At 43.9% G+C, this 22,677-nt stretch overlaps 1 protein-coding gene across 1 annotated transcript; it reads left to right on the forward strand.

Annotated features, from left to right (window-relative positions):
- The first annotated feature begins 19,752 nt into the window (after positions 1-19,752).
- Positions 19,753-22,444, forward strand: LOC147892725 (laccase-4-like). Its single transcript, XM_087386778.1, has 7 exons — positions 19,753-19,890; positions 19,969-20,120; positions 20,236-20,483; positions 20,608-20,736; positions 20,877-21,466; positions 21,586-21,973; positions 22,180-22,444. Exons 1-7 carry the CDS (start codon positions 19,753-19,755, stop codon positions 22,311-22,313), a joined length of 1,779 nt encoding a protein of 592 aa, XP_087242904.1. The 3' UTR covers positions 22,314-22,444.
- The last annotated feature ends 233 nt before the right edge of the window (positions 22,445-22,677 follow it).

Genomic DNA, 22,677 nt, shown 5'->3' on the forward strand with positions numbered 1-22,677 from the left:
CACGGCCATAGGTGTGTTATTCAAATAAGTACTTATCAGATGGGGACTCCACTTTGCACGCAAGTCCGTTTCAACTACATTGAGGTGGTGCAAAGTATTGTCACCATCGGATATGATTTGCATGGTCGATCACGCATTATACACCATTTTTTCCCTAATGATATGCACATTCGCAAAAAAACACACCATTAGGTGTGTTATCTAACCAAGTACTTATCGGATGGGTGTGCCTCATTGAGAACATTTCAATACCACCTAGGTTCAGGTGTATGAAAAGTTTTGTGCCCATCGGATATCCTCTGCATGGTCGATCGAGCATAAAATACTATTTTTGCTCTAGTGTCATGCACATCCGTCAAAAATCACGCTACTAGCTATATTATCCAATCAAGCACTTATGGGATGGGCGTGCCACTTTGCATGTAAGTGGATTCTATCTAGTTGAAGGTGTGTGCAAATTATTGTGCCCATCGGATATGTTTTGCATTGTCGATCAAGCATAAAACACTATTTTTGTCTTAGTGTCATGCACATTCGTCAAAAAACGCAGTCCTAGGTATGTTATTCAAACTAGTACTTATCAGATGGGGGCTCCAGTTTTCACGCAAGTCCGTTTCAACTAGGTTGAGGTGTGTGCAAAGTATTGTCACCATCGGATATGATTTGCATGGTCGATCACACATTATACACCGTTTTTTCCCTAGTGGTATGCACATCCGCAAAAAAACACGCCCTTAGGTATGTTATCTGACCAAGTACTTATGGGATGGGTATGCCTCTTTGACAACAGTTTAATACCATCTAGTTCTAGGTATAGGAAAAGTATTATGCCCATCGGATATGCTTTGCATGGTCGATCGAGCATTAAATACCATTTTTGCCTTAGTGCCATGCACATCCATAAAAAAACACGCTGCTAGGTGTGTTATCCGATCAATCACTTATGCGATGCGAATGCCACTTTGCATGTAAGTCAATTCCACATAGTTGAAGGTGTGTGCAAAGTATCGTGACGATCGGATATGCTTTGCATGGTCGATCGAGCATTAAATACCATTTTTGCCTTAGTGCCATGCACATCCGTAAAAAAACACGCTACTAGGTGTGTTATCTGATCAAGCACTTATGCGATGGGCGTGCCACTTTGCATGTAAGTCAATTACACCTAGTTGAAGGTGTGTGCAAGGTATTGTGCCCATCGGATATGCTTTGCATTGTCGATCAAGCATAACACACCGTTTTTGCCTTAGTGTCATGCACAACCATATAAAAACACGGCCATAGGTGTGTTATTCAAATAAGTACTTATCAGATGGGGGCTCCACTTTACACGCCAGTCCATTTCAACTACCTTGAGGTGCGTGCAAAGTATTGTCACCATCAGATATGATTTGCATGGTCGATCACGCATTATACACCATTTTTCCCCTAATGATATGCACATCCGCAAAAAAACACGCCATTAGGTATGTTATCTGACCAAGTACTTATCGGATGGGTGTGCCTCATTGAGAACATTTCAATACCACCTAGGTTGAGGTGTACAAAAAGTTTTGTTCCCATCGGATATCATTTGCATGGTCGATCGAGCATTGAATACAATTTTTGCTCTAGTGCCATGCACATACGTCAAAAAACACGCTGCTAGGTATGTTATCCGATCAAACACTTATGGGATGGGCATGCCACTTTGCATGTAAGTCAATTTCACCTGGTTGAAGGTGTGGGCAAAGTATCGTGCCCATCGGATATGCTTTGCATGGTCGATCGAGCATTAAATACCATTTTTGCCTTAGTGCTATGCACATCCATAAAAAAACACGCTGCTAGGTGTGTTATCTGATCAAGCACTTATGTGATGGGCATGCCACTTTGCATGTAAGTCAATTCCACCTCATTGAAGTCATTTGCAAAGTATTGTGCCCATCGGATATGCTTTGCATTGTCAATCAAGCATAACACACCGTTTTTGCCTTAGTGTCATGCACAACCATATAAAAACAAGGCCATAGGTGTGTTATTCAAATAAGTACTTATCAGATGGGGGCTCCACTTTGCACATAAGTCCATTTAAACTACGTTGAGGTGGTGCAAAGTATTGTCACCATCAGATATGATTTGCATGGTCGATCACGCATTATACACCATTTTTTCCTTAATGATATGCACATCCGCAAAAAAACACGCCATTAGGTGTGTTATCTGACCAAGTACTTATCGGATGGGTGTGCCTCATGGAGAACATTTCAATACCACCTAGGCTGAGGTGTACGAAAACTTTTGTGCCCATCAGATATCCTTTGCATGGTGGATCGAGCATTAAATACTATTTTTGCTCTACTGTCATGCACATCCGTCAAAAAACACGCTGCTAGGTATGTTATCCGATCAAGCACTTATGGGATGGGTGTGCAACTTTGCATGTAAGTTGATTCCACCTAGTTCAAGGTGTGTGCAAAGTATTATGCCCATCGGATATGCTTTGCATTGTCGATCAAGCATAAAACACCGTTTTTGCCTTGGTGTCATGCACAACCATGAAAAAACACGGTCCTAGGTGTAATATTCAAACTAGTACTTATCGGATCGGGGCTCCAATTTGCACGCAAGTCCAATTCAACTAGGTTGAGGGTTGTGAAAAGTATTGTCACCATCAGATATGATTTGCATGGTCGATCACGCATTATACACCGTTTTCTCCCTAGTGGTATGCACATCCGCAAAAAAACATGCACTTAGGTATGTTATCTCACCAAGTACTTATCGGATGGGTGTGACTCTTTGAAAACATTTTAATACCACCTATGTTGAGGTATAGGAAAAGTATTATGCCCATTGGATATGCTTTGCATGGTCGATCGAGCATTAAATACCATTTTTGCCTTAGTGCCATGCATATCCGTAAAAAAACACGCTGCTAGGTGTGTTATCCGATCAAGCACTTATGCAATGGGAATGCCACTTTGCATGTAAGTCAATTATACATATTTGAAGGTGTGTGCAAAGTATCATGCCCATCGGATATGCTCTGCATGGTCGATCGAGCATTAAATACCATTTTTGCCTTAGTGCCATGCACATCCGTAAAAAAACACACTGCTACGTGTGTTATCTGATCAAGCACTTATGAGATGGGTGTGCCACTTTGTATGTAAGTCAATTCCACCTAGTTCAAGGTTTGTGCAAAGTATTGTGCCCATCGGATATGCTTTGCAAGGTCGATCGAGCATTAAATACTATTTTTGCTCTAGTGTCATGCACATCCGTCAAAAAACACGCTGCTAGGTATGTTATCCGATCAAGCATTTATGGGATGGGCGTGCTACTTTGCATGTAAGTCTATTCCACCTAGTTAAAGGTGTGTGCAAAGTATCGTGCGCATCGGATATGCTTTGCATGGTCGATCGAGCATTAAATACCATTTTTGCCTTAGTGCCATGCACATCCGTAAAAAAACACGCTGCTAGGTGTGTTATCTGATCAAGCACTTATGCGATGGGAATGCCACTTTGCATGTATTTCCATTCCACCTAGTTGAAGGTGTGAGCAAAGTATCGTGCCCATCGGACATGCTTTGCATTGTCGATCAAGCATAACACACCGTTTCTGCCTTAGTGTCATGCACAACCATATAAAAACACGGCCATAGGTGTGTTATTCAAATAAGTACTTATAAGATGGGGACTCCACATTGCACACAAGTCTGTTTTAACTACGTTGAGGTGCGTGCAAAGTATTGTCACCATCGGATATGATTTACATGGTCGATCACGCATTATACACCATTTTTGCCCTAATCATATGCACATCTGCAAAGAAACACGCCATTAGGTGTGTTATCTGACCAAGTACTTATCGAATGGGTGTGCCTCATTGAGAACATTTCAATACCACCTAGGTTGAGGCGTACGAAAAGTTTTGTGCCCATCGGATATCCTTTGCATGGTCGATCGAGCATTAAATACTATTTTTGCTCTAATGTCATGCACATCCGTTAAAAAACACGCTGCTAGGTATGTTATCCGATCAAGCACTTATGGGATGGACGTGCCACTTTGCATATAAGTCTATTCCACCTAGTTGAATGTGTTTCCAAAGTATCGTGCCCATTGGATATGCTTTGCATGGTCGATCGAGCATTAAATACCATTTTTGCCTTAGTGCCATGCACATCCGTAAAAAAACACGCTGCTAGGCGTGTTATCCGATCAAGCACTTATGCGATGGTTGTGCCACTTTGCATGTAAGTCAATTCCACCTGGTTGAAGGTGTGTGCAAAGTATCGTGCCCATCGGATATGCTTTGCATGGTCGATCGAGCATTAAATACCATTTCTGCCTTAGTGCCATGCACATCCGTAAAAAAACACGCTGCTAGGTGTGTTATCTGATCAAGCACTTATGCGATGGGCGTGCCACTTTGCATGTAAGTCAATTCCACCTTGTTGAAGGTGTGTGCAAAGTATTGTGCCCATTGGATATGCTTTGCATTCTCGATCAAGCATAACACACCGTTTTTTCCTTAGTGTCATGCACAACCATATAAAAACACGGCCATAGGTGTGTTATTCAAATAAGTACTTATCAGATGGGGACTCCACTTTGCACGCAAGTCCGTTTCAACTACATTGAGGTGGTGCAAAGTATTGTCACCATCGGATATGATTTGCATGGTCGATCACGCATTATACACCATTTTTTGCCTAATGATATGCACATTCGCAAAAAAACACACCATTAGGTGTGTTATCTAACCAAGTACTTATCGGATGGGTGTGCCTCATTGAGAACATTTCAATACCACCTAGGTTCAGGTGTATGAAAAGTTTTGTGCCCATCGGATATCCTCTGCATGGTCGATCGAGCATAAAATACTATTTTTGCTCTAGTGTCATGCACATCCGTCAAAAATCACGCTACTAGCTATATTATCCAATCAAGCACTTATGGGATGGGCGTGCCACTTTGCATGTAAGTGGATTCTATCTAGTTGAAGGTGTGTGCAAAGTATTGTGCCCATCGGATATGTTTTGCATTGTCGATCAAGCATAAAACACTATTTTTGTCTTAGTGTCATGCACATTCGTCAAAAAACGCAGTCCTAGGTATGTTATTCAAACTAGTACTTATCAGATGGGGGCTCCAGTTTTCACGCAAGTCCGTTTCAACTAGGTTGAGGTGTGTGCAAAGTATTGTCACCATCAGATATGATTTGCATGGTCGATCACGCATTATACACCGTTTTTTCCCTAGTGGTATGCACATCCGCAAAAAAACACGCCCTTAGGTATGTTATCTGACCAAGTACTTATCGGATGGGTATGCCTCTTTGACAACATTTTAATACCATCTAGGTCTAGGTATAGGAAAAGTATTATGCCCATCGGATATGCTTTGCATGGTCGATCGAGCATTAAATACCATTTTTGCCTTAGTGCCATGCACATTCGTAAAAAAACACGCTGCTAGGTGTGTTATCCGATCAAGCACTTATGCGATGGGAATGCCACTTTGCATGTAAGTCAATTCCACCTATTTAAAGGTGTGTGCAAAGTATCGTGCCCATCAGATATGCTTTGCATGGTCGATCGAGCAGTAAATACCATTTTTGCCTTAGTGCCATGCACATCCATAAAAAAACACACTGCTAGGTGTGTTATCTGATCAAGCACTTATGCGATGGGCATCCCACTTTGCATGTAAGTCAATTCCACCTAGTTGAAGGTGTGTGCAAAGTATTGTGTTCATCAGATATGCTTTTCATTGTCAATCAAGCATAACACACCGTTTCTGCCTTAGTGTCATGCACAACCATATAAAAACACGGCCATAGGTGTGTTATTCAAATAAGTACTTATCAGATGGGGGCTCCACTTTGCACACAAGTTTGTTTCAACTATGTTGAGGTGTGTGCAAAGTCACCATCGGATATGATTTGCATGGTCGATCACGCATTATACACCATTTTTTCCCTAATGATATGCACATCCGCAAAAAAACACGCCATTAGGTGTGTTATCTGACCAAGTACTTATCGGATGGGTGTGCCTCATTGAGAAAATTTCAATACCATCTAGGTTGAGGTGTACGAAAAGTTTTGTGCCCATCGGATATCCTTTGCATGTTCGATCGAGCATTAAATACTATTTTTGCTCTAGTGTCATGCACATCCGTCAAAAAACACGCTGCTAGGTATGTTATCCGATCAAGCACTTATGGGATGCGCGTGCCACTTTGTATGTAAGTCGATTCTACCTAGTTGAAGGTGTGTGCAAAGTATTGTGCCCATCGGATATGCTTTGCATTGTCGATCAAGCACAAAACACCGTTGTTGCCTTAGTGTCATGCACAATCGTCAAAAAACACGATTGTAGGTGTATTTTTCAAAGAAGTACTTATCGGATGGGGATGCCACTTTGCACACAAGTCAATACTGCCTAGGTTTAGGAACATGTAAAGTCTTGTGTCCATTGGATATGCTTTGCATAGTCGATCTCACATGATACACCATTTTGTTGCTAGTGTTATACACAATCGTCATAAAATACATTTGGAGGTGTGTTATCCGAACAAGTACTTATGAGATGGGTGCACCACTTTGTATGCATGTCAATAAGACCTAGGTTGAGGCGTGTACAAAGTTTTGTGCCCATCGGAGAAATGTAAATGCGATAATATTAGAAAATTCTCGGTATGTGTATATGTGTGTGTGTGTGGCAAACAATTTTGACAAGATTTTGACATAAAGTAAACACCTAGTGCACAAATTATGCACTTCATACCTTGAGTAAATAAGCTTGTTGATGAGGATAAATATGCCCTTGAATAAAAGCACAGTTGTTGTATGACCACAATAGGATCGCTTTGTCACCTGTGATTTTGCCCATATGTAAGTTTGCAAATAGTATAAAAAACCATATAATAATATATTAATAGTTTGCAAATGTGTATAGCAAGTGAGTAATGGGAAGTGGAAGTGGGAATGAGGAGGGAGGAGTGGAATAGGAGAGGGAAGTAATAAGGGTGTATGATAATAAGTATAAAAAATAGTATAATAATATATCAATAGTTTTCAAATGGCAAGTGAGTAATGGGAAGTGGAAGTGAGAGTGGGGAGAGAAGAATGGAATGGGAGAGGGGAAGGTAATAGGGGAGTACGATAATAAGGGAGTGAAATGAGTGAGGGAGTTAATAGGGGATGAAAAAGAGGAGGGTGAGATGGGGAAATATGGGATTTTGGGAAATGGGAGGAGTATGGGACGTGGTGAAAATGTGGGATGGGAGTGGTGGCAATGGGGAGGAAGAAGAAATGGATGGATGGGGGGAGGGCTAATGGATGAGGGATGGGGGTCCAATAGGAGAGGGGGAGTAATGGGAGCCAATGGGAGAGGGGATAAATGAAAAGCCAATAGGAGAGAGGGGAGGAATGGAAAGCCAATAGGAGAGGAGGAGGAAAACCTAATTTTTCTTATATATAGTCTTCCTTCTTCATTCATTCTCCCCTCATTTCATTCACTGAAGCAAGAAAGCAAGGACAATCAAGAGAGCAAGGAAGGAAGAGCAAGAAAGCAAGGAAGAGCAAACTTACAAACTTTTTCCAGGTACTTGCAAATTTTTTTGATTAATTTTTCTAGTTTCTTTTTTAAAATTTGAAGAGAGAGGAACTAGAGAGAGAAAGGTTCAGGGGAGGAGAAGAAGAGGATGGAGGGACTGGAGGGAAGGGAGGCAAAGGGTGGGGTTGAGTAGAGGAAGGAAAGGAGGAGGGAGGGGGGGGAAGGGAGGGACTGTGTCTCCCATGGAGGGAGGAAGGGGGGAGGGGGAAGGGGGGGTTGGCGGCCTGGAGGGGAGGAAGGGGGTTGGCGGCATTGGCGGGGCGGGGAGAGGGGTGAGTGGGGGGGAAGGGGATCAAGGGCTGAGAGGGGGGGCGGTTGGCGGCCACGGCCGCCAGGGGGCGGGGAGGGAGGTGGGTAGGAGGGAAGGGGGTGGGAGGGGCTGAGAGGGAGGAGGGCCTGGCGGCCGCGGCCGCCAGCTCGGTGGCGGGGAGGGGGTTGGGTGGGAGGGGTGAAGGGGGTGGGAGGGGCGGCTGGTGGCCGCGGCCACCAGCTCGGGGGCGGGGAGGGGGTTGGGTGGGGGGGAAGGGGGTAGGAGGGGCTGAGAGGGGGGGGGGGCTCGGTGGCGGGCAGGGGGTTGGGTGGGAGGGGTGAAGGGGGTGGGAGGGGCTGAGAGGGGGGGGGCTGGCAGCCGCGGCCACCAGCTCGGGGGCGGGGAGGGGGGTGGGTGGGGGGGTGGGAGGGGTTGAGAGGGGGGGCTGGCGGCCGCAGCCGCCAGCCCGAGGGAAGGGGGGGTGGGAAAGCGGGGGGAGGGCTGGGGGGTTCGCGAAGGGAGGGGGCGGAGGGCTGAGAGGGGGGGAAGGGGGTGGGAGGGGTTGAGAGGAGGGGGGGGCTGGCGGCCGCGGCCGCCAGCTCAGGGGGCGAGGAGGGGGTTGGGTGGGGGGGAAGGGGGTGGGAGGGGTGAAGGGGGTGGGAGGGGTTGAGAGGAGGGGGGGGGAAAGCGGGGGGAGGGCTACGGAGGGCTGAGAGGGGGGGAAGGGGGTGGGAGGGGTTGAGAGGAGGGGGGGGCTAGCGGCCGCAGCCGCCAGCCCGCGGGAAGGGGGGTGTGGGGAAGAGGGGGGGAGGGCTAGGGGGTCACAAAGGGGGGGTGGGGAAGGGGGGGGGGAGGGTTGAGAGGGGGAGGGCTGGCGGCCACGGCCGCTAGACCGGGGAGGGGGTTGGGTAGGGGGGAAGGGGGTGGGAGGGGTTGAGAGGTGGGGGGGATGGCGGCCGCGGCCGCCCGGGGGAAGGGGGGGTGGGAAAGGGGGGGAGGGCTAGGGGGTTCGCGAAGGGGGGGGGGAGGGCTGAGATGGAGGGAAGGGGGTGGGAGGGGTTGAGAGGAGGGGGGGGCTGGCGGCCGCGGCCGCCAGCCCAGGGGAAGGGGGGGTGGGGAAGAGGGGGGGGGTGGGTTGGGGGGGGTCTCGAAGGGGGGGGGAGGGCTAAGAGGGCGGGAAGGGGGTGGGAGGGGTTGAGAGGAGGGGGGGGCTGGCGGCCGTGGCCGCCAGCCTGGGGGAAGGGGGGTGTGGGGAAGAGGGGGGGAGGGCTGGGGGGCTGGGGGGTTGCGAAGGGGGGGTGGGGAAGAGGGGGGGGAGGGCTGAGAGGGGGAGGGGGCTGGCGGCCACGGCCGCCAGCCCGGGGAAAAGGGGGGGGGGGCCTCGGGGGGGTCGCGAAGGAGGGGGGGAGGGTTGAGAGGGGGGCAAGGGGGTGGGAGGGATTGAGAGGAGGGGAGGGGGCTGGCAACCACGGCCGCCATCCCGGGGGGAAGGGAGGGGAGGGCTCCAGGGGGTCGCGAAGGAGGGGGGGGAGGATTGAGAGGGAGGCAAGGGGGTGGGAGGGGTTGAGAGGAGGGGGGGGCTGGCGGCCACGGCCGCCAGCCCGGGGGAAGGGGGGGTGGGGAAGGGGGGGGGGAGGGTTGGGGGGGTCGCGAAGGGGGGTGGGGAAAAGGGGGGAGGGTTGTAAGGGGGTAGGGGGGAAAAAGGGGTAGGGGAGGAAGGGGTTAGGCGACGGGAGAGGGGGAAGGGGAGGGGGGGAGCGGGAGGGGAGGGGTTGACGGGGGGATTTTGGCGGTAGAGGGAGGGAGGGGAGGGGAGGGGAGGGGAGGGTAGGGGTCGAGGGAGGAGTTTTGGCGGCGGAGGGAGGGGAGGGAAGGGGAAGGGAGGGGAGGGAAAGGGGGGAGGGCCGGGTCAAGGGATGGATGGAGGGAGGGAGGGAGGGGAGAGGAAGGAGATAGAGGAGAGGGAGAGGGAGAGGAGAGGAGGGAGCAGAAGGAGAGAGAGGGGAGAGGAGGATTTGACTTACTATCACGAGCAAGAGCGACAAATAAGATTTGACTTACGAGAAGAATGAAAAGGACTTGCGAGAATCGAGAAGAATGTTGAAGAAAGTATCAAGAAGAATGTTGAACACAAATTTGAATTCAAAAGGAACGTACGAGAAGAACGTATAAGAAGAATGTTAGAAGAAAGTATAAGAAGAATGTTGAACACAAATTTGAATTCAAATTTATAATGAATTCAAATTTCCCTCTCTTTTTTGAAAATTCAAATTTATGCATAGGAGGAGTGGGTTAGTTTTAACTCTCTCCTCATTTCATTGAAGCAACCAAGAGCGGAAGAGAAAGGATAAGCGGAGCCTTACTTTTTTCACTTTTTCCAGGTACTTGCATTCTTTTTTATTCGTCTTGTAATTCTTTTTCTTTACTTACAATTCTTTTTCAATATGTTTCTTGTTAAAGTTTTTGAGTTCTATTTCTTAAAATTCGTCTTGTAATTCTTTTTCTTTACTTATAATTCTTTTTCAATTAGTTTATTCTTAAAGTTTTTGAGGAGGGTGGTCTTTTAGAAGGCATTACAATTCTTTTTAAATTAGTTTCTTATTTGAGTTTTTGAGTTCTATTTTAATTAGTTTTTTATTTATATTTGAGTTTGTAAATTTGAGAAATGAGAGAATAGGGAAGGAGGGAAAGAGAGAAATTAAGCGAGAGAAGAGGAGCTCCTTAAATGAGAGAGGAGAGGGAGAGAGGGAGAGAGAGAGAGAGATTCACAGAGAGAAGAGGGGCTCCTTAAATGAGAGAGAAGAGTAGGGAGGGAAAGAAAGAGAGAGGAGAGAGGGGGAGAGAGATTAAGAGAGAGAAGAGAGTCTCTTGGGGGCCGTGGCTACTTTGAGGGAGGGAGAGAGTAGGGAGAGAGAGAGAAAGAGAGAGAAAGAGAGAGAGAGGGAAAGAGAGAGAGGGAGAGAGAGAGAAAGAGAGAGAGGGAGAGAGAGGGATTAAATTAGTTTCTTATTTGAGTTTTTGAGTTTTATTTTAATTAGTTTTTAATCACATGGGCAGAAGAGCTTGGTTTCTTCATCAAAAGGAAAAGAGACTCTTTCTACTTATGTCAAAAAGGGAGTTCAATGGTGTTGAAGATCCATGGGATTCTACTTTCTTCAAAAAAGATATGACTTCAAGCCTTGTGGTAGGCATAACAATATAGCGAAAAGACACTTTTGTGGATATTTTAACAAAGAGTTCAAATCCTGAAGTTGGCGGTATTCATTTTATTGTGTCAAGGAGAGACTCAAAGAACTTTGTGATGCCTCCTCCTCAACCTTCAAAGTTTCCAGAGCTGCAAAGTGCATTGGAGACTCTTTCATATACTTGGGAGCAATTTCCTAGTGTGATGGCAAAAAGGATGCATGCAAAGATAATGTCTCGATAATGTTTGAATACTTTCAGGATGCAGAATATGCTCCTCATATTCAATGATCTTCACATGAAGAAGATCAAAAAGCTCAGACTTCAATGCAGGGACAAGAAGAAGGCACACTGTCACAAACCTGTAGAACATGAGCGCAAACTTCTAGAGCCAGAAATGGTGGATGTAACTAAGGATGATGAAAAACAAGCCTTGAGTGCACGGAAATTAAAAAATATTGAAGAAGATCAAGGTCGATCCACTGCAGTTATGCTAGAAGCTCTTGCTAGCAAACCACGATGTGAAATGCAAAAGGCTAGTACTGCAAGAGCCACGGTTCCAAGCAGTAAAAAAAGACATCGTCCCACTGTAGAGAAAGATAATGTGGATGAAAAACGGTCAAAAAAAGAGAAAGATGAAGAAGACTCAGAATCCGAGGCTGAAGATGATCAGGATGAACTCACATCAATCAAAAATCTTAATCTGCGTCTTAATGAAGCAGTTACAGATGATGATGTGGGATATATTTGGGGTCAAAGGATGTGGTTTGTGAATGCCAAAGATGTGGAAGCTGCAGCTCTCTTTACTAATAGCCGAAGCCTTGATATATCCTATGCAATGCAAATATACGAGGCTTTGAGAGATGGTAAGAAAACTGTGGCAAGCAATGTCGTCTTGCACCCAATAATGTTTTGTCCAACCAAAAATAGTTTTCTGGATCAAATAACATTTACAGGGCCTACACATTTCGAGGAAACCTTCAGTCAATTCTTTAAAGACATTCTTAAAAATATTCCACATGAACAAGGCGAAGAGGCACAAGGTGAGAATATGCTAAAGGAAGTAAAGAAGGAATTCCTCCTTCATTGCAGATTCCAGCCCATTGATGGTCAACATTAGGCTTATGCTTGTAATCAGATCGCAAGGGAAGCAAAGGAGGGCAAAAGACTCACTCCAGATTTGTAAAGATAAGCTCATTCCATTATTATCCTGCAACAATCTGTATATTCAAGCATGAGATCAAGTATTTGATTGAGTCCGAAAGACTTAATCATTATGTCCATGGAAAGCGTAAGATATCCTCAACATCAGAGGTCTTACAGAAGGCAAGGGTTATATGGACAACATTTGGTTCTCCAAATCCTGATTTGAAGCGAAAGGTCACAAAAGCAGACGCCGACACACTCACAAACTTTCATACTTCTTTGAGTGCAGTTGTGCCTAGGGGAACTCAAGAGCAAGAAGAAAGTATGACAAGCCTCAAGGTGGTGAGGGACAGATATGCCGACTACACTTCTATCATATTTCGTCCTGTTGAAGTGTTCAATGAGATGCTTGAAACGTGCATTGCTTGTGAGCGTGGACAGCTGACCTATGAAGCTCCTTTGTTTATCTCTGGCAAGTCAAAGGTAATGGATAAGAAGGAGTTGACGGCAAGGATGTGGAGGCCTGTAAAGTACTTACCTGATAAGTATGCATCCATGGCAGCACAAAAAATTTTAAAGAAAGAATGGTTTTTTGGAAAAAAAGACAAAGACCACTGCATGGAATAATGCATTAATGTACAGGTGAGGCGTGATGCAGTGCATAGTGCCATTAAGTATTTGCTGTCAGAGAAACAAATTCCACTTACTCATTGTAACATTGACTATAATGTGGTGAAGCATATAGCTTCTTTGTCAACACCCAAGGTAAAGCTATGGGCAAACAGGTGGATTAAAAAGGATGAAGATGGGTCGGAAATAGTAACCTCTTAAATGAGAAAAGAAATCCCACAACAGGTGGTTGCATATGTGGAAAGATTAATCAGCGAGATAAGGATGCCGACAGATATGCACCAAAGCTTTCAATTCAATGTAGAGGTTACGGCAGAGTCTGGAAAGCTTGTGAACTTTAGGGGAGTCTCAGAAGATGACTTCTTCAAGAATGAGTCAGCATGGGATAAGCCACAACTACTCTTTATCAATGAAGTTTCTAGCGATGATATCCATAACTTCATTGATAGAATAGTATATACCACCATTAGCAAAGTGGCGATTTGCAACATTGTCATTTTTGTTGATAAAAAAGACAAAGAAGCCATGCAGGTTACTCTAGAGCGAGCATATTCATCAGATTTGAAGATCTATAGTGGTGTTTATGCAGCAAAGAGAGGCAAGAGAGAATGTGGCATAGCGATTCAAACTCTTGAATCATTCTTTCTGTGTATGCAGAGTCCCAACCCTGATCACTCCTTACAAAAGAACATAAGAGGGAATTCAAATAATTTGAGATTGATGCTAGAAGAGCAAGATATTCCCAGGTCCATACATTATCAAAAACACAACTATGGAAGTCCTGCAAAAAGTGGAAGTCCTGCAATAAGCATTTCATGGCTTATTTCCAGCTTCAAGCAGATCTAACCACAGGCTATGAAAAAGTGATAAACTGCAAGGACACCGATGACATGGATGATTACCTTGAAGATCATAATGTCCCAGTTGATGATGATGAAAAGATGGACTTACATGACCCGTTCACAGAGAGGTTGGTGGATGAAGACAAATATGATGATGCCTTCTTTGATAATTATGGCTCGCAGGGTTATGAAAAAAGGCCACTACGACAATACTTAGCGGTATGAACTCTCTATTTCTCAACTAAATACAATTTTTTAAATAAGATTTAAATTTAAAGATAATGAATCTAATCTCTCATATTTATTTACAGGCAATAGAGGGAGAAGAAATGGATGAAGTCAATATGGAGGCACTCCCTTCTACTTCAACAATGCAACCACCTCTAAATTTGATCGAAAAATCAAATTTAGCTGCATTGGATAAAATGGAGAGCTCATTTGAAGTTAGGATCGTTTTGAAACGAGAACCTCAGTATTTAAGCTTTGGTAGAGAGGAGGTTTCAATCCTCTCCAATCCTTTAAAAGAGGTTAATGACAATGTTATCTTGGCCATTCTCAGGTAACGTTTATTTATTTGTTGCTACTTCAATGAGCTAACATTTGTTTATTTATTCACAGTGCAGTTATATATCACTTTCCTAGTGCAGAATGCAAATCAATTCTATGAGCTAATGTTTGTTTATTTCTTGGTGCAGTGTAGTTATTTCTCAGCTTCCTAGTGCAGTGCAGCATCGTGTCTACATGCTCGATGCTCTCCTTTCTTCTATTCTTAGCTCTTCTGAAAAGACTATAGAAGATGTTTGTACCTGGTTAAGCCCTTTGAATTTAGATGGGGTGCGAGTCATCTTAATGCCTTATCATGAGGCGTAAGTATCAACTCTAACCTTATTTTTACTATTTCTTTGGCAAGTTTGTGTAAAACAATAATCATTTTTATTCTGGTCGTGTAGCTCACATTGGAGTCTGATCTTTTGGGACCTTGAACTCAACCATTTATGGTTTGTGAATTCAATAGAAGGCTATCATGCCAACTCCCCAAGGTAATTATTCTCTTAATATTTTTGATACTTTCTTATTTTGTATCTTATGATCGACATATTAATATATTTAATATGTCATGCTGGACAGTGCTACATATCGGCTAGTATCTACTGTCAGAACAACCATGGAGCAACAAGATCAAGTAGAATTCAAAAGACGTCTGCCAGTGGAGCAAAAAGATGGACACAGCTGTGGGTGGAGAGTTGCCTACAACTGCATGTTGTTTCTTAGAGAAATTTTGATTTGGAGTTACCAGTCAAAATGGAATCATATACAGGAGCTGATCTTCTGGCATTTTAGGCTGAGAGTATTCAGCATTTAATTACTACCAGTGGGAAACAACCTGAAAATATGACTACATTGTAGCATGTATAAAACCTTATCTTTATAGTTGTATGCTTGTTCCAGCCTTTAATTGGGATGTGCAAATCTCATAACTTTTTTATATTTTCTTCCAAGAGGAGAAGAGACTGAGTCTAATGAAAGCATGCTATCTTTATACTTTTATGATTATTTAAACCATTATTTTTATTTGGGATGTGTAAATCTCATAACTTGTCTAATGAAAGCATGCTATCTTTATACTTTCTATGATTATTTAAATCATTATTTTTATTTGGGATGTGTAAATCTCAGAACTTTTTAAATTTTTCATCCAAGAGGAGGAGAGACTCACTCTAATGAAAGCATGTATGAAACCTTTTTAAATTTTTGCTCCAAGCAGAGGAGAGACTCACTCTAATGAAAGCATGTATGAAACCTTATCTGCTTGTTTAAGCCTTTATTTGGGATGTGTACATCGCATAACTTTTTTATATTTTTATGGCAGAAGGAGGATGTGGAGGACATAGCAAGTGAAGAAGAATATGATGTAGACTACTCCCTCAATAAGATGAGTCATGAAAATATGAATCTATTGGAGCAGATTGGAAGTTCATTCACTGCTATGTTGTTAATTCAACAACAATCTCATTTTTTTGAATTTGGTGAAGAAGAGATTTCAATCCTTTTGAATCCTAAGAATGAGGTTAATGTGGGAGAGGAGATTTCAATTCTCTCTACAGCTTCAAATGAGGTCAATAACAACGTTATGATGGCCATTCTCAGGTTTGATACAAACTATTTCTCTACTTGATAATTCAATATTTTGATTAAATCTAATAAGCCAATATTCATTTATTTGTTGGTGTAGTATAGTTATCTCACGATTTGGTAGAGTCGTACAAAATCGTGTGTATATGTTGGATTCCCTCTTTTCTCCTATACTTAGCGATAGCAGAAAGACAATAGCCGATGTTTGTAAATTATTACAGCCTTTACATTTACATGGTGTGCGAGTCCTATTTATGGCATATCATGAGATGTAAGTATCATGGCAACCTTTATTTTCATCTTATACTGGCAACATTGTGTTAAATAATAATGGTTCTTAATTATTCGTGTAGGGAACATTGGAGTCTGGTGGTTTGGGACCTTGAAGACAACTATTGTTGGTTTGTTAACTCGATTGCAGGCTTTCATGGCTCAGTGCAAACGTAAGTATTCTATTAATCTGTTGTTACTTCTATATTACATACCTTATGTAATAGACACACTAAGTTTTTTTAATATGTCACGATGAGTAGGTCGATTGAGAAGTTGGTATCTGCTATCAGAGAAACAGGACAGTACAAAGACTCGGTAGACATCCAAAAGCGTTTAGTAGTAGAGCAGGAAGATGGGCGTAGTTGTGGGTGGAGAGTTGCCTACAACTGCATGTTGATTTTCAAAGAAATTTTCTCACTTAAGCCACAGATCTCATCGGAAGACTCTTTGGAGCTCAAATATTCAGAGGAGGATATACAATTATTTAGGGCTGAAATCATTCGAGACCTAATTGCTGCCATTAGAATACAACATGCAACTGAAGCAATATCAGAGCTTCCCTTTAAGGAAGAGGAGACTGAGTCTACTATGAAAGCACTACACACTACAGAAGAAGTAGAGACCCAGTGTACACCTACAGCACCACAGCCTCCACTGGAAGCATCAGAAGAGTTACTACCGCCTTCGCTTGCATTTAAGGAAGAGGATACTGAGTTTACTCCGAAAGCACTACATACTACAGAAGAAGTAGAGACTGAGTGTACATCTACAGCACCACAGCCTCCATTGGAAGCATCAGAAGAGTTGCCACAGTCTCCACTAGAAGCATCACAAGAGTTGTGATGCATGTATGATGTTGTGTTTGTAGTTTTTGTTGATTATACACCAATTTGTGACTTATTACTTAAGTGGCATTTTCTGATGATATTTATATAATTTCTTTATGCACACAATTTTATGATATGAATGTGTGATGATGTGATTATTTGGAAATAAATCCTTGTGTGATGAGAATTTTGATATGAATATGTGATGATGTAATATTTGTAATATAGTTCTTCATGCACACAATTTTATGATATGAATATGTGATGATGTGATTATTTGGAAATAAATCCTTGTGTGATGAGAATTTCGATATGAATATGTGATGATGTAATATTTGTAATATATTTCTTCATGCACATAATTTTATGATATGAATGTGTGATGATGTGATTATTTGGAACTAAATCCTTGTGTGATGAGAATTTTGATATGAATATGTGATGATGTAATATTTGTAATATATTTCTTCATGCACACAATTTTATGATATGAATGTGTGATGATGTGATTATTTGGAAATAGATCCTTGTGTGATGAGAATTTTATTCAGTTTGACAGTCTCCACTCACTTAAAGTAGAGCATTCGCAATGCTTCTCTGACTTTATTCCAACCCTTATCCTTATCATCTCCACGCACTTAAAGTAGAGCATTCAATCTCCACTCGCTTTATTCCAACCCTTATCCTTATCATAGTGAACACATTGTGCCTCTCACTTTATTCCAACCCTTATCCTTATCATAGTGAACACATCGTGCCTTAGTGCACTTGTATTCTTCCATCCTAGTCCTTCCACAAACACTCTCTTATTTCTTACATCCTAGTCCTTCTGAGTAACTTGTATTCTTCTATCCTAGTCCTTCCGCAAACACTCTCAGAGTCTTCTTTCATCCATCCTGATAACCAAGTATTCTTCTATCCTAGTTCTTCCACAAACACTCTCTTCTTTCATCCATCCTAGTGCTTCTCATTAACTTGTATTCTTCCATCATAGTCCTTCCTGTAGACACTCTCTTCTTTCTTGCATCGTAGTCCATCTCCCTTTCTTTATCATCTCCCCACCCATGGATGTCTTTGGCATTGTCGAAGACGTGGAGTTCGGAATTAACAATCTCAAAAAATGGATTGCTGACCAAGGAGCACAGAGAGAGGCCAGAATTCGACAAGGTTCTCCTTTGACACACATGGAGAGAGAGGAATTTGCTGCACAAAGGCATGCAGAGAGGGAGGAGACTCTCAAGATAGCAAAGGCATGGAAGGTGAGCTGAATGTCAGGGTAGTTCATGTAAGGAGAGAGCTCGTCTTTAATGCAGACCTTAACGGTGGATTGGGAGCTGGGATTTTGAGGTGAAAGAATGATGTGGGAGATAGATGCAGGATACAATCAAAACAAATATAATGAGAAGAGGGATGCGAAGAAGGATATTGCAAAGTGATGGATTCGAACAGCTTGGCACGAGGCAAGGGCAAGCAAACCTTGGAGAAGACCCCTTAAGAATCAGTGTGGGCTCCAGTTTCATGTTCAGGCTTAGCGTAGGCAACATTGCAGGCTTCAAACTCCGTTGCAAAAATTGAGATATTGGAGTTCTTTACCACCCCTTCGTAGGTGTGATCGGAGATGAGGCTGTGCCAGTGCTAGAACTCCTCGACTCCATTGAGTATCATACTGCCCACCCACAAGTGAATTGTTCATCATTCCAGCAACAATCCATGGTTCCGGTAAGTAGACTCTACAATGGTCATCATTTTGGTATTCATCCATTCTATTGTCTCGGCAAATTTAAGTATAGTAGCTAATAAAGGCACTCTTGATCTAACGGTTTAGGATGTGCCACATGGTTTAATGGGGTTAGAGTATTCCATAGAACCCTCTAGTGCTCGCCTAGTAAAAATCAATCTACAAATATGTGGGTCAAGGAGGTGGAAGAAAACCAAAACATCTCTTTAGGCTGCCTACCGTAAAGATTTTGGAAGTTACTTCAACTTACAACTCAACTCGCGATCTTGGAAGTTACTTCAACTTACAACTCGCGATCGGGACGTATAAAGAGCTAATTATATTATAAACGATCATCGTTTAGAACAACGCGATACGTATTAAAAGCTAGTCCATGCTAAGTATTATTATATTACAAACGATCATCGGCGATGTGTATTAAAACTTAAAAGCAAGCATGGATCGCCATTTGACCAACTCGCCGAGGAGCAGCGGTTTGAACGAACTCAACGAAGATATGTTATAATATACAGCGAGTCGGGACTCTGGACTTGGACCCCATCAAAACTTTTTTTGAATGCGTCAATCTCAATTCATTACTCTCACGTAGTTCACTGGCATTGTAGAAACTTCCAAAATCTTGTGAAAGAAAGCCAAAAACTACGTTCTGCAAAATTTGAAACCGGACAACTACCGTCCAGAAGCAAATGTGATCTGACAGATTACCTGTTATGGAGACACTAACGTGAGTACCTTTCATCGCATCAAATCAAAGAAGTTCGTATAGCAATTCACCACTTCAAAATAGACTCGATCATGCTGTAGTCCTATTCTTACGGAGCCTTTGCACTTCCAACTGCTCTCGAGGCTCTTCTCTCTTCTAAGTTCTGGCTTAGTATTGTTGACCTGGTCTAAGGCATCGCCGATGCGCCATGTAACTTTTTGGGCTACACTGTGCCCTATATCTATTACGTCCGCTTCGACCCTCTCACGCAAACTTATCACTTCATCCTATTGAATCTTGATTGCCCAAATACGTCCAGCAGTGCCCTGATAATCCACTGCAATCGTTCCAACTGTCCACCTCCCCTATTTCAAATTAGCTTCAACGCTCGCACCGACTCCCATTTTCCTAGTGTATGGCTTCCCCGACTTCGCTCCATCTCTCTATCAATCCCTTATTGCCTCTCATCCTTGCAGCTCTTCTCGGTTTGGCCTCTGCGGGACGTTCCATAGTTAACCAGGATGGAACCAATACCCACCATCTTCATTTTAAGGTAAAAAGAACTCGCTGCATGCGACACGATTAGGTTGTTTATAGCGTCCGGGTCCTGATGTTTCTTTTTTTCGGTCAGATTCACTACACCAACGTGACCAGACTGTGCCACACCAAGCAACTTGTGGCAGTCAACGGGAAATTCCCAGGACCCAAAGTGTATGTTCGGCAGGGTGATCGTGTCCTCGTAAAAGTGACTAACCTTGTGGCGCACAACCTCACAATACACTGGTACAGCTCCTCCTGCATAGGCCAGCTTGCTGTCATTGGTTTTTAACGCCGTGATATGATGAATAGTTTTCTGGAGGTGCCCCTCTGAGAGCGATTCGAAATCTGTGTAATGCAGGCATGGAGTCAGGCAGCTGTTCTCGGTTTGGTCAGATGGACCTGCTTATATCACACAGTGCCCTCTGCGTCCACAACAATCCTTCGTCCATAACTTCACAGTTGTCCGAGAAATGGGCACCCTCTTCTGGCACGCACATTTTAATTGGCTTAGAGCCACTGTGCACGGCGCCTTCATAATCTTGCCCAAGCACGGTGTACCATATCCATTCCCAATACAGCCACGGAAGGATTTTCCAATTGTTCTAGGTACGAACATTCTGCTTCTTCATTTTACTTATTGAATTCGCCCCATTGAATTCTATGGTCTGTGGAGGAGAGAAGATTGTGTAAAGCCTGCTATACTCATCGAACACGCTCGTTTGATGTACAGGGGAATGGTGGAATATGGATGTCTTGGATGTTGAACAATACGCTTTAGCAGATGGCGGAGGTTACAACTTGTCGAATGCTCTAACCATCAACGGACAACCTGGTCTGCTCTACAATTGCTCCCAGAAAGGCAAGCATTTCTACTATCACGAAGCCTAATATAGAGACGGGTCGCTTCATAGCTGCTTGATTGCTTGATGTAACCTGGCGTTAAAAAATTCAGTTGGAGCTCCGCGTTAGTCTGATTTTATATTGTTTCTTCTTCTGCAGATGCAGAGATCTTCCATGTGAAGAAAGGAGAAACTTATCTTCTTCGGATAATCAACGCTGCCATGAACTTCCAGTTGTTTTTCCAAATCGCTAGCCATACACTCACCGTGGTGGAAACGGATGCTTCCTTGTCCAAGCCTTACACAACCAATGTGGTTGTTCTGGCACCCGGGCAGACGGCCGACGTACTGGTCACCGCAAATCAAGACGTGGATGACTACTACATGGGCGCTTCCACGTACTCTCCTTCTCGAACAGATTATGTTCCATACCCCAAGGTTGCAGCAACTGCCCGTTTTCGTTACGAAGATGCGAAGCACAAACGGCCCGAGGAGATGAAATTTCCCACGTTTCCCGCCGTTAACGACAGTGGGTACGCGTTGAATTACGTGAAGAGCCTGAGGAGCCTGAACACTGAAAGACATCCCGCATCGGTTCCTAAAACAGTCGACCGGAGCTTCTTTTTCACAGCCGGATATTCCTTGGTAGAGTGCCCCAATGGGCAAGTTTGCCATGGCCCTTTGGGAGAGAAGGTATCGACGGCTATCAACAACATCACCTTCCGCGATCCCGAAGTCTCCATCTTACAGGTTTGTTGTGCGAGCACACCGTTCTATTCACCTCTACCAATTTTGACTATGTAATGTTCGCGTTCAAGGAGTGGCAAGTGCCCAATTATAGCGGCTGATTCATGAATTTCTGTTTTCAGGCATTCTATGAAAATACGCACAGTGCTGGAAAGCCCGGAATCAGCTCAGATGATTACCAAACTGACTTCCCCAGCGTGCCACTCGTCCAATACAATTATACCGGGGTCACTCTGCCGAACCTGCACGCACAGTCTGGCACAAAGGTGGAAGTGGTGGACTTCAAATCCAATGTGCAGCTGGTCCTTCAGAACGCGCGCACTTTGTTCTTCGAGAGCCATCCCTTCCACCTGCACGGGTACAATTTCTATGTAGTGGGTTTGGGAGTGGGGAACTACGATGCGGGAAGAGACCCTGAAAACTTCAATCTGGTGGATCCTCCGGCGATGAACACGGTGGCGATTCCAGCAGGAGGATGGGTGGCCATTCGATTCTTCACGGATAATCCAGGTAAATCTAAGACTCAAATTGCAGACCCTTGTTTGGGTAGGATTAGTGGGCGGCTCTTACTACAGAATTAGCTGCTGCATGCGTGATCAAATGAGCAAGTTAAAACGATAGTGTTACGACAATCGATCGGTGACATTTCTCTCAATGTAAGTTCGGAATCTACGGGCTATTAGTGTGATTAATGATTTCTGCCGCGGCTGCTGCAGGGGTTTGGGTGATGCATTGCCACTTCGAGATGCACACATCCTGGGGGATGGAGATGGCGTGGATCGTGAAAGAAGGCAAGGGAAGCCACGAGAAATTGCCGCCTCCACCGAAAGATTATCCCAAATGCAGCTAGTTACATTTATCCTTCGAGTGACGTCGATCAATGTCGAGTCGCGACCCTTGCTTCCTCAGACTCAGTCTTCGATATTCATCTGAATCCATGCCCCTGAATCGTGAATCCTGATGCATGTCGAAGAAGCCCCAAATAATTTAGTACAACTTCAAAGCGAAAAATCGATCTCGAACGGGAAAATGACGAAGATAGTTTCTCATTTGGTATTTTTCCATTTTTTCCCCATCGGTAAATGAGAAAAACACCAAATGACTAAGATATCTTAGTCCATGGGCCTTATGTCATGGAAGGGAAATACTTGTGCAAATGCACCATGGAAAATAGAGGGGAAATACCCTGGAAATAGAGTGGGACCATGGGAAAT

This window comes from Dipteris shenzhenensis, chromosome 16 (genome assembly GCF_047967505.1).
Source record: "Dipteris shenzhenensis isolate YYH24624 ecotype China chromosome 16, Dip_SZ_1.0, whole genome shotgun sequence".
In the NCBI taxonomy this organism is placed as follows: Eukaryota; Viridiplantae; Streptophyta; class Polypodiopsida; order Gleicheniales; family Dipteridaceae; genus Dipteris; species Dipteris shenzhenensis.

Excerpts from the sequence above, each read along its gene's own strand:
- LOC147892725 (XM_087386778.1), top strand. The coding sequence starts at position 19,753 with ATGGCTTCCCCGACTTCGCTCCATCTCTCTATCAATCCCTTATTGCCT. Across the intron at positions 19,891-19,968 it reads CCCACCATCTTCATTTTAAG|ATTCACTACACCAACGTGAC; the intron begins GTAAAAAGAACT and ends TTTTTCGGTCAG. Across the intron at positions 20,484-20,607 it reads GGATTTTCCAATTGTTCTAG|GGGAATGGTGGAATATGGAT; the intron begins GTACGAACATTC and ends TTTGATGTACAG.